The sequence below is a fragment of the Oncorhynchus kisutch genome, linkage group LG16 (genome assembly GCF_002021735.2).
Source record: "Oncorhynchus kisutch isolate 150728-3 linkage group LG16, Okis_V2, whole genome shotgun sequence".
Classification (NCBI taxonomy): Eukaryota; Metazoa; Chordata; class Actinopteri; order Salmoniformes; family Salmonidae; genus Oncorhynchus; species Oncorhynchus kisutch.
Window position 1 is genome coordinate 13,816,780 of NC_034189.2, and position 12,850 is coordinate 13,829,629.

The window sequence follows — 12,850 nt, forward strand, 5'->3', positions numbered from 1 at the left end:
GGGAGACAGGGGAGACAGGGGAGACAGAGGAGACAGGGGAGACAGGGGAGACAGGGGAGACAGCGGAGACAGGGGAGACAGAGGAGACAGGGGAGACAGGGGAGACAGGGGAGACAGGGGAGACAGAGGAGACAGGGGAGACAGGGGAGACAGGGGAGACAGAGGAGACAGGGGAGACAGAGGAGACAGGGGAGACAGGGGAGACAGAGGAGACAGGGGAGACAGGGGAGACAGAGGAGACAGGGGAGACAGGGGAGACAGGGGAGACAGAGGAGACAGGGGAGACAGAGGAGACAGGGTAGACAGGGGAGACAGGGGAGACAGGGGAGACAGAGGAGACAGGGGAGACAGAGGAGACAGGGGAGACAGAGGAGACAGGGGAGACAGGGGAGACAGGGGAGACAGGGGAGACAGGGGAGACAGAGGAGACAGAGGAGACAAGGGAGACAGGGGAGACAGAGGAGACAGGGGAGACAGAGGAGACAGAGGAGACAGGGGAGACAGAGGAGACAGGGGAGACAGGGGAGACATAGGAGACAAGGGAGACAGAGGAGATAGGGGAGACAGGAGACAGTGGAGACGGGAAACAAGGGAGGCAGGGGAGACAGGAGACGGGGTAGACAGTGAAGACTGGAGACAAGGGAGAAAGGGGAGGCAAGGGGGTTTGCCTGTACTAAAATATTGTTTCTAGGGGGTGCTGATGGAGGTTGCCTATTCTAGTGAGGACGTCAGCACCAGCAAGCCCCTCCCTTGAACCGCCCATGGAAGCTGTGATGGTCTAGTTTGATAAACAATCACCCAGATCCTTATAATGTATTATTAATTACCTCCTTCTCCCTTCACTCCCCCACCCCTCTATGTCTCCCTCCCCCCTCTCTATCTTTCTCCCTCCCCCTCTCTTCTCTCCAGTTGAACGGGCACAGGGTGCGTACTCCTCTGTCCATCGATGTGGCCGGGGCCAGGATCTTGAGTAGTGGTGTCTACATTCTACTGGACACTAACTTTGGCCTGAAGGTGAAGTTTGATGGAGTCCATCACCTGGAGATCATCGTCCCTGGAGAGTACTTCAACAAGGTACATCCAACTGGACCCAAACATTATAATGTTACTGTATGCTGATGATACATATAATATCATGGTCAAATAAGAAGCTTCTTTCACACAAACATGTACTTTGCTGTCTCAAAATATGCACATCTTCAGATCAAAATGATACCGTGAAATGCTTACTTACAAGCCTTTAACCAACAACGCAGAGTTTTTAAAAAGTGAGTAATGTGCTAAATAAAGTAAAGTAAAATAGTAACACAATAAAATAACGATAACGAGGCTATGAGTAGCGGTACAGTCAATGTGCAGGGGTACGTTTTAGTCAAGGTAATTGAGGTAATATGTACATGTAGATAGGGGTGAAGTGATAGATAATAAACAGAAAGTAGCAGCAGCATATGTGAAGAGTGTGAAGGAATGCGTGTGTGTGTGTGTGTGTGTGTGTGTGTGTGTGTGTGTGTGTGTGTGTGTGTGTGTGTGTGTGTGTGTGTGTGTGTGTGTGTGTGTGTGTGTGTGTGTGTGTGTGTGTGTGTGTGTGTGTGTGTGTGTGTTGGAGTGTTGGAGTGTCAGTGTAGTATGTGTGAGTGTGTGGTCCAATGACTGTACATGGAGCCTGAGCCAGATAAGACAATAAGATTAAAATGAGGGGGTCAATGCTAATAGTCCGGGCAGCCATGTGATGAACTGTTCAGCAGTCAAATGGGGGTAGAAGCTGGAGTGACATGGACACCAGGGGTATGAGTGCTACAGATGTGAGTGCTAGTCATTTAGACAGGTTACCTTGGTGTTGAGGGGCACAGGGACTATGGTGGTCTGCTTGAAACATGTTGGTATTACAGTCTGGGTCAGGAAGAGGTTGAAAATGTAGGTGAAGACACTTGCCAGCTGGTCAGCGTATGCTCTGAGTACGTGTCCTGGTAATCTGTCCTGGTAATCTGTCCGGTAATCTGTCCTGGTAATCTGTCCTGGTAATCTGTCCTGGTAATCTGTCTGGTAATCTGTCCCGGTAATCTGTCCTGGTAATCTGTCTGGTAATCTTCGCCATTATCTCTCACACGCTCTCTCTCTACATCTCACCAGGTGTGTGGTATGTGTGGTAACTTCAACATGAACACGTCTGATGACAACCTGAAACCAGATGGAAAGCCGGCCAAGGACGTGATGGAACTGGGCAACAGCTGGAAGTCAGAGGGAGACTCAGACCCAGGGTCAGTCACCTTGGACCTCTTACCTTAGACCTTTAACCTCTGACCTTATTCATGTGCTACACCTGAAGGAAAATGATTCATATACAAGAACAAACTCACTTTCCCCCACATTGCTGATATGCAGATATCCATCTCTGTAGATATCCTCTCCTTCCTTTCTCTACCACATACATGGAACTCTATTCCACATCAAGTAACTGATGCAAGCAGTAAAATTAAATTTAAAAAAACAGATAAATATACACCTATTGGAACAGCGGGAACTGTGAAGCAACATAAACATAGACAAAAACACATGCACACACACACAATAACATACACACTATACTATTTCGGTTGTAGATATGTGGTAGTGGAGTAGTGGCCTGAGGACACACACTTAATGTGTTGTGAATGTATTGTAATGTTTTTTTTAAATGTACTTGGCCAATATACCACGGCTAAGGGCTGTTGTTAAGCACGACACAACGTGGAGTCTCTGGATACAGCCCTTAGCCGTGGTATATTGGCCGTGTACCACGGCTAAGGGCTGTTGTTAAGCACGACACAACGTGGAGTCTCTGGATACAGCCCTTAGCCGTGGTATATTGGCCAATATGCCACGGCTAAGGGCTGTTGTTAAGCACGACACAACGTGGAGTCTCTGGATACAGCCCTTAGCCGTGGTATATTGGCCAATATGCCACGGCTAAGGGCTGTTGTTAAGCACGACACAACGTGGAGTCTCTGGATACAGCCCTTAGCCGTGGTATATTGGCCAATATACCACGGCTAAGGGCTGTTGTTAAGCACGACACAACGTGGAGTCCCTGGATACAGCCCTTAGCAGTGGTATATTGGCCAATATACCACGGCTAAGGGCTGTTGTTAAGCACGACGCAACGTGGAGACTCTGGATACAGCCCTTAGCCGTGGTATATTGGCCGTGTACCACGGCTAAGGGCTGTTGTAAAGCACGACACAATGTGGAGTCTCTGGATACAGCCCTTAGCCGTGGTATATTGGCCGTGTACCACAAACCTCCGAGGTGCCTTATTGCTGCTATAAACTGGTTACCAACGTAATTATGTAAATAAATGTTATACGGTCTGATATACCACGGCTGTCAGCCAATCAGTGTGGCTGTGTGGTTTGAGCCCTGAATGCTGATTGGCTGACAGCATTGTGCCTAAGAACAGCCCTTAGCCGTGGTATATTGGCCATATACCACACCCCCTCGTGCCTTATTGCTTAAATACATACCTCTCTCCTTTCATCTATCTAACCCATTTGTCTCTCTCTCTCTTCATCCCTCCAGGTGCTCGCCAGATGAGCGTCCCAGCATCCACCCCAACTGCACGACAGAAGAAGAGAACCAGTATGAGACCCTGTGTTCTTCTGTTGTCCTCGGAGACAAGTTCAAGCCCTGCCACTCTTTACTGTCCCCAGAGGCTTTCCTGGGGACCTGTGTGTATGACATGTGTGAATATGACGGCATGCAGGCCACACTGTGTGATAACGTGGAAGCATATGCCCAAGCCTGTCAGTCAGCCGGGGTCACCATCAGCTGGAGGAACAATACATTCTGTCGTAAGTGAAGAGGGGAAGAGGGAGGAGAGGACAGAGGGGAGGTTGAGAGAGAGGGGAAGAAGGAGGAGAGGTGGAGAGAGGGGGGGAGGGGAAAATGGAGGAGAGGTGGAGAGAGAGGGGGAGGGAAATGGGAGGGAGAGAGGGATGAAGAAAGTAAGAAAGAGAGGGTGAAGAGAGTGATAGAAAATGAGTGAAATCATCCCATACACTATATTATGTACCAAGAATATATTGAACCAACGTCATGTGTTGTGTTCTGGTTGTCTTCTAACCTCTCTCTCCCCCCTCCTCTCGCTCTCCCAGCCCTGCCGTGCCCCCCCAATAGCCACTACTCTGACTGCACGGCCCCCTGCCCCCCCACCTGCTCTGACCTGTTCCCCACGCTCTGCCACCTGCCCTCTACCACCTGCGTCGAGGGGTGCCAGTGTGACGCCGGGTTTGTCCTTAGTGATGTGCAGTGTGTTCCTCTGGCCAAGTGTGGCTGTGTGGACAGAGTGGGAGAGTACCATGATGTGAGTCTGATTGGTCCACACACACATACACACACACACTCACACACACACACACACACACATGTAACGGATGTGAAACGGCTAGCTTAGTTAGCGGTGGTGTGCGCTAAATAGCGTTTCAATCGGTGACGTCACTTGCTCTGAGACCTTGAAGTAGTAGTTCCCCTTGCTCTGCAAGGGCCGCGGCTTTTGTGGAGCGATGGGTAACGATGCTTCGTGGGTGACTGTTGTTGATGTGTGCAGAGAGTCCCTGGTTCGCGCCCGGGTATGGGCGAGGGGACGGTCTAAAGTTATACTGTTACACACACACACTCACACACACACACACTCACACTCACACACACACACACACACACACTCACACACACAGGCTTCCTCTCATCAGATGAAATTACCTCTGTCTGATGTTACCTCTGTCTGATATTACCTCTGTCTGATGTTACCTCTGTCTGATATTACCTCTGTCTGATATTACCTCTGTCTGATATTACCTCTGTCTGATATTACCTCTGTCTGATATTACCTCTGTCTGATGTTACCTCTGTCTGATATTACCTCTGTCTGATGTTACCTCTGTCTGATGTTACCTCTGTCTGATATTACCTCTGTCTGATATTACCTCTGTCTGATGTTACCTCTGTCTGATGTTACCTCTGTCTGATATTACCTCTGTCTGATATTACCTCTGTCTGATATTACCTATACCTTACCTCACCTATAGCTGATACGTCATCAAGTAAGCCTACTAAAAGTTTAAGATAGAATTGATTCATTTTGGGGGGAAAATGCGGGGGGGGACAGTGCCAAAAGATCCTATCATCATTGTTTTTGTTACTGACACACTCCTAGAATCAACAGTCAGTCATAATCCTGACGTGTGTGTTCCAGGTGGGTGACTCGTGGTTGACTGACCACTGTGATGGCCAGTGTACCTGTAACCTGGGAGGCTCCATAACCTGCTCAGACGTTAAATGTCCCGACAATTCTGTCTGCATTCTGGACAAATATGGAGAACTCTACTGCAAACCTGAGAGTAAGTCTCTCAATTCTACTCCCAATATTGGCAATATTACCTCTAATTCCACTAGTAGTACTAGTAGATACTATTACAGATACTAATACTCAATACTCCCACAAACCTTGACCTTATAACAGCCTATGATATCTTGCTGTATGATTGTAATGTTTCTACCTGCTCATACAGCTTTCTCTTCCCCTTTTCCCTCCCACCCCCTCTCCAGAGTTCAACAGGTGCAATATCCACGGTGACCCCCACTACCGTACGTTTGATGGGCTCACCCACCACTTCCAGGGCCCCTACACCTACACCCTGACCCAGGGTCACGACCTCCCCAGCTCACTGGTCGATCTGCAGGTCAGAGGGAAGAACGTCCGTCGTGGTGGCAGCAGGAAGGTCTCCTACCTGGATGAGGTGTATGTCGATGTCTACGGAGTCAGTATCCGCTTCCTGCAGAAGAAAGTAGTACTGGTGAGTTGGATGGAACAACATACTGTATTTTCAGTGAATGGAAGAACATACTGTATTTAGAGTGAATGGAAGAACATACTGTATTTAGAGTGAATGGAAGAACATACTGTATTTAGAGTGAATGGAAGAACATACTGTATTTAGAGTGAATGGAAGAACATACTGTATTTAGAGTGAATGGAAGAACATACTGTATTTAGAGTGAATGGAAGAACATACTGTATTTAGAGTGAATGGAAGAACATACTGTATTTAGAGTGAATGGAAGAACATACTGTATTTAGAGTGAATGGAAGAACATACTGTATTTAGAGTGAATGGAAGAACATACTGTATTTAGAGTGAATGGAAGAACATACTGTATTTAGAGTGAATGGAAGAACATACTGTATTTAGAGTGAATGGAAGAACATACTGTATTTAGAGTGAATGGAAGAACATACTGTATTTAGAGTGAATGGAAGAACATACTGTATTTAGAGTGAATGGAAGAACATACTGTATTTAGAGTGAATGGAAGAACATACTGTATTTAGAGTGAATGGAAGAACATACTGTATTTAGAGTGAATGGAAGAACATACTGTATTTAGAGTGAATGGAAGAACATACTGTATTTAGAGTGAATGGAAGAACATACTGTATTTAGAGTGAATGGAAGAACATACTGTATTTAGAGTGAATGGAAGAGGAGATGAATCTCACAGTGTTGTGAGTGGAGATTTTAATTTGCATGTGCTGGGTTGTTATTACATAGAGACATGATGTTTTCCAAATGGGGGTTTGAGACCCACTAGTGGATCATATCTGATGCATATGAAGGTTTAAAACGGTTCGGATCTTCTGTAGAGCCACAACACCAATATAAAACACTTCTAATCTAATCACGTCCATTCTCTCTGTAGGTGAACGGTGAGCGTGTGGCTCTTCCTCTCAGTCCTAGAGGCGGCCTGACCATCACGATAAACTCGAAGAACGTCCAGCTGGTCGCCGACTTCGGCATGACCGTACGCTTCGATGGCAAGCAGCACGGAGGTGAGAGACGAGAAAGGGATGGCACCAGTTAGTCAGTCACTCCTCCCTCCCTCCCTCCCTCACTCACTCACTCACTCACTCATTCCCTCCCTTTTTCTCCCTCCCTCCCTCCCTCCCTCCCTCCCTCCCTCCCTCCCTCCCTCCCTCCCTCCCTCCCTCCCTCCCTCCCTCCCCTCCCTCCCTCCCTCCCCTCCCTCCCTCCCTCCCTCCCTCCCTCCCTCCCTCCCTCCCTCCCTCACTCACTCACTCACTCATTCCCTCCCTCTTTCTCCCCTCCCTCCCTCCCTCCCTCCCTCCCTCACTCACTCACTCACTCATTCCCTCCCTCTTTCTCCCCTCCCTCCCTCCCTCCCTCCCTCCCTCACTCACTCACTCACTCATTCCCTCCCTCCCTCCCTCCCTCCCTCCCTCCCTCCCTCCCTCCCTCCCTCCCTCCCTCCCTCCCTCCCTCCCTCCCTCCCTCCCTCCCTCCCTCCCTCCCTCCCTCCCTCCCTCCCTCTTTAACAGAGGTGATCCTACCCAGTACGTACAGAGACAGGGTGAGGGGTCTGTGTGGGAACTATGATGGGGTCTCCAGGAATGAGTACATGAAACCAGATGGAACCGTGACACGGAACCTTGAAGAGTTTGGAAGTAGCTGGAGGGTGACTGACAGGCAGGGGGCGGAGCTAGTGACATCAGAACTCCCCAAGATGGTGCACCTGCACAGGTGAGAGGGGATCACTGGATTATATATAAACATAATGGAAACACATTTCCATCAGTAGCTTATTTGTTGGTTCATTAATTCATACATTCATAATCTACTGTATTTATAAACACAGCCAACAGTGTGTTTAGATGATTGAGTGTACATACAGTGCATTCGGAAAGTATTCAGACCCCTTAACTTTTTCTACTTTTTGTTAAGTTACAGCCTTATTCTAAAATGTATTAAATATTTTTTCCCCTCATCAATCTAAACACAATACCCCATAGTGACAAAGCAAAAACAGGGTTTTGGAAATGTTTGCAATTTTATAAAAATGTTTCAACTGAAATATCAGTTCATACCTCAACCTCTCCTCCACCTCTTCACCCTCCCTAGGCGTGATGTGGAGACCGACCCAGAGACAGGCTTTGAGACAGCAGGTTGTACTGACGCTCAGCTGGCTGAGTTCAAGGGTATTAAACAGTGTGGAGCCGTATCAGACCCTACAGGACACTTCGCTGCCTGCCATGCATCACTACTGCCCTACAGCTTCCAGGAGTGAGTAGAGACAGAGAGACTGAGAGACAGAGAGACAGAGAGAGGGAGCGACAGACAGACAGAGAGACAGAGAGATAGAGAGACAGAGAGAGGGAGAGACAGAGAGGGAGAGACAGAGAGAGGCAGAGAGACAGAGAGACAGAGTGACAGAGAGACAGAGACACAGAGAGACAGAGAGAGGGAGTGACAGAGAGACAGAGAGACAGAGAGATAGAGAGACAGAGAGAGGGAGAGACAGAGAGGGAGAGACAGAGACAGAGACACAGAGAGACAGAGAGACAGAGAGAGGGAGACAGAGAGAGACAGAGACAGAGAGAGGGAGAGACAGAGAGAGAGGGAGAGACAGAGAGAGAGAGAGACAGAGATAGAGAGACAGAGACAGAGAGAGGGAGAGAGAAGTTGTTTGTGTGTGTGTGTGTTGGGGGGGCTCGGTTCCAGGTACACACAAGTCACAAGTTTGACCCTGTTTATCAAGAGTGTATAGATGTATCTGAAGTATATTGTGGACTCAACGTCTCGTGCGTGTTCTTCCAGGGACTGTTTGTTTGACCTGTGTGCGGATCAGGAAACCGACTCCCTGCGTTGTGACAGTTATGAGGTGTACGCCCTGGCCTGCCAAGAGGCTGGAGTCAAACTGGGCAACTGGAGACAACAGCTGGGCTGTGGTAAGATATACAGACAGACAGACACACAGACAGACAGACAGACAGACACACAGACAGACACACAGACACACAGACAGATATGCTATTATACACACACAAATGCACACATTTACACGCAAACATGCAGACACACACTCACTTGTTCCCTTCCCCCTCCTGCTCTCTCCCCTCTCTCTCCCCTCTCTCTCCCCTCTCTCTCCCTCTCTCTCCCCTCTCTCTCCCCTCTCTCTCCCTTCCCTCTCTCTCCCCTCTCTCTCCCTTCTCTCTCCCTTCCCTCTCCCTTCCCATTCCAGTCCTGAGCTGTGAAGCCAACAGTGCCTACTCTGAGTGTATGACCCCTTGCCCTGCCTCCTGTGCTGATCTGGCCGCGCCCTCCGAGTGTGACTTCACTGCCTGTGTTGAGGGGTGCCAGTGTTCCCCAGGATTCACCATGAGCGGAGGCATCTGTGTTCCCTACAGCGAGTGTGGCTGCACCTACCTGGATAGATACTACCCTGTGAGTTAATATATTCAAATAGAGTAGAATATAGTAAACATGCAGTATAACTTAGTACAGAAGGATACAGCGAGTGTGGTTACACCTACCTGGACCAGTACTTCCTGGTGGGGTCATTAAGCAATAAGGCCTGAGGAAGTGTGGTATATGGCCATTATACCACAGCTAAGGGCTGTTCTTAGGCATGGTGTAATGCGGATTGCCTGCATACAGCCATTAGCCGTGGTATAATGGCCACATACCACAAACCCCCCTTGGTGCCTTATTGCTATTATAAACTGGTTACCAACGTCATTAGAAAAGTTTAAAGTTATGTTTTGTCATTGCCATGGTCTACAGTCTGATATACCACGGCTTTCAGCCAGTCAGTATTCAGGCCTCAAACCACCCGGTTTATAATATACAATAAGAGATCAATACTGTAGTGCAGTCAGTTGTTGAAATGAGACACAAAATCTGATGACTAAAGTGAATTTAAGAACTGGTGTTGAGACAGGATTGTATGATGTATAACTGTCTCTTTTCCCCTCCTTTTCTCCCCCCCCCCCCCCCCCCCCCCCCATATCGACCTCTATCCCTCCATTCCTCCATGCCTCCATCCCTCCATTCCCTTCCTCCCCAGCTTAAAGAGAGGTTTGTGACAGAGGACTGTGCCCTGTCCTGTGAGAGTACGCCCTCGGGCGCCGTGTGCCAACCTAAAGGCTGTTATGACACACACGTCTGTACTATCTTCAACTTCACACGTGACTGCTACAAAAGTAAGTGTGTTGCTACTGATCATTCGTTCGTGCCCAAGTAGTTACAATAAGAACAACGTGAGTGTGCAAAATGAACTGCAATGCCTTCGATAGCAGACTTACCCCTCCATGTTCTCTCTCTCCCCCCTCTCGCTCTCGGTCTCTCTCTCTCTCTCTCCCTCTCTCTGTTCCCCTCCCCATCCCCTCCCTCTCTCCCCCTCTCCCTCTCTCTCTTTGTTCCCCTCCCTCTATATCTCCCCTCCCCCTTCTCAGAGAGCCCGTGTCTGAGTGACCCCTGTCTGAACAACGGTATATGCTCAGAGATTACAGTATATTTATTCAGCTGTCAGTGTCCAGAGGGTTTCGAGGGCAACCTGTGTGAGATTGAGAAGACGGATACCAGTGGAGGCCTGGGTACGTGACTGACTGGAGTTAATACTATATTCTGCTGTACTTTACTGTACTGTATTATACTGCACTATACTCAGTGGTGTAAAGTACTTAAGTAAAAAATACTTTAAAGTACTACTTAAGTCGTTTTTTGGGGTATCTGTACTTTACTATTTATACTTTTACTTCACCACATTTCCAAAGAAAATCATATACTTTCTACTCCATACATTTCTCCTGACACCTAAAAGTACATTTTGAATTCTTAGCATGACAGGAAAATTGTCCAATTCACACACTTATCAAGAGAACATCCCTGGTCTTCCCTACTGCCTCTGATCTGGAGGACTCCCTAAACACAAATGCTTTGTTTGTAAATAATGTCTGAGTGTTGGAGTGTGTCCCTGGCCATCCATACATTTTAAAAACAAGAAAATGGTGCCATCTGGTTTGCTTAATATAAGGAATTTGAAATGATTTATATTTTTATTTTTACTTTTGATACTTTCTATTAAGGTGTCTATACTTTTGCGCAAGTATGACAATGGGTACTTTTTCCACCACTGACTATACTGTACTCTACTATACAATACTCTACTATACAGTACTATAATGTACTCTACTATACAGTACTCTACTATGCTGTACTATACTGTACTCTACTATAGTGTACTCTCCTATACAGTACTATACTGTACTCTCCTATACTGTACTATACTATACTGTACTCTCCTATACTCTACTCTACTCTACTGTACTATACTGTACTCTCCTATACTATACTATACTATACTCTACCGTACTGTACTCTACTATACTGTACTATACTGTACTGTACTATACTGTACCGTACTATACTGTACTCTACTATATTGTACTATACTATACTCTACTATACTGTACTCTACTATACTGTACTGTACTCTACTATATTGTACTATACTCTACTATACTGTACTCTACTATACTGTACTCTACTATACTGTACTATACTGTACTCTACTATACTGTACTATACTGTACTCTACTATACTGTACTGTACTCTACTCTATTATGTTAATACTTGTTGAGACATATAGTGTTGTTGCAACTGTCTTCTTCTTCATTGTCCCGCAGATAAGAACACGATCATATTCATCGCAGTCCTGGTGCCTCTGGGAATCATCATCATAGCATTGATCTGTGTGTTATGCTACAAATGCTGTAGAAAGTAAGTACTGTTCAACAACCACTAAAACACAACATTGGTCTGTTTATCTCAGTCCTGAGTCCTATCTACACAGTCAACATGAAATAACCAAAGATCGAATTGACCTTAATCCTGACGGTTGATTTTATTCGTCAGTATATAAGACAGAAAAAGCCTGTTAGTACAGTATATTTTTCCACTGTGAATGGACGGTAACTCTAAACCCGTTTTGTGTTTACAGGAACAAAGAAAATAAGTATTATTGTGACAGCACAGATTCAAGTAAGTGTCTGTCTCTATCTTGCTTAAAATGTATATATATTTTTACTTTCACTTGCATTCATTTTTAACCTGCTTAGCTACTATTATAGTAATACTATACTTCTTAGCTCATATTATCCCAGTAAAACCAGACCAAGGATTTAGATGGGGAGGATTAGGTGAACATAAAATAGAATAAGTAGAACAGATATTCCCTGTTCAGGCCTAGGATGCTATAATGGGTGAACTGGTGGCCATTTTGACTGAGTAAATTATTTCAAGTCGATTATTTTGACACAGAACATGGGAAGCCAGCGAAAGAGAAAAACAGGAGAAAAACACCTGTCCCACCTATTCAGCTGATTTATTGCAGAGGCAAGTGAAACTTGTGTTGATGTGTTATAATTATATAACTTTAAACCCACTGAAATGATACATACAAGTTTAGCATTTTTTGTCATTTAGTAGACGCTCTTATCCAGAGAAACTTACAGAGAAACATTTTATTACTTTTCTCGTACTGGTCCTCCATGGGAATCGAACCCACATCCCTGGCGTTGCAAGCTACCAACTGAGCCACACGGGACCATATTAACCTTAACCTAACCCTTGTTCCTAAATTTAAACCTTTATTCATTTTCACCCCTATGCCTAAACTTAAAGAAGCATGAAAACAACCTAGTTCTTTTTTTAAATCCTCCCGTTTCAGACTCGACGTGACTCATACATGATAATAAACCACCTGCTGTCCTCTCCCAGCGGAAAAAGGCACAGAGTCCTTACATTCTAACCTGGCATCATTTAGTGGAGGAGATACACGCTAGCCTCGTGTGCACTCTGAAGCGAGTGGCCTGTGTCCATGCGCTAACCATTAGTTATTTTTATAACAGTGAAAATACATTGAATACATCGATCAAAACCATCGTAAGTTTGACAAAACATTTTAAATTAGAGGATAGACCTCTGTAGTTGGTTCATTTCTCTTTCAATCAGCTGCATT

At 46.2% G+C, this 12,850-nt stretch overlaps 1 protein-coding gene across 1 annotated transcript in view; it reads left to right on the plus strand.

The window, feature by feature from the left end:
- Positions 1–12,850, plus strand: part of LOC116354060 (IgGFc-binding protein) — a 118,883-nt gene that overhangs the window by 101,607 nt on the left and 4,426 nt on the right. The window contains exons 148-162 of the mRNA XM_031793078.1: positions 910–1,074; positions 2,131–2,258; positions 3,556–3,827; positions 4,131–4,339; positions 5,228–5,372; positions 5,581–5,828; positions 6,733–6,862; positions 7,370–7,571; positions 7,950–8,111; positions 8,646–8,776; positions 9,070–9,272; positions 9,895–10,030; positions 10,283–10,423; positions 11,517–11,610; positions 11,831–11,871. Coding sequence (XP_031648938.1) covers positions 910–1,074; positions 2,131–2,258; positions 3,556–3,827; positions 4,131–4,339; positions 5,228–5,372; positions 5,581–5,828; positions 6,733–6,862; positions 7,370–7,571; positions 7,950–8,111; positions 8,646–8,776; positions 9,070–9,272; positions 9,895–10,030; positions 10,283–10,423; positions 11,517–11,610; positions 11,831–11,871 — 2,407 coding nt within the window. The remainder of the gene's footprint in view (positions 1–909; positions 1,075–2,130; positions 2,259–3,555; positions 3,828–4,130; positions 4,340–5,227; positions 5,373–5,580; positions 5,829–6,732; positions 6,863–7,369; positions 7,572–7,949; positions 8,112–8,645; positions 8,777–9,069; positions 9,273–9,894; positions 10,031–10,282; positions 10,424–11,516; positions 11,611–11,830; positions 11,872–12,850) is intronic.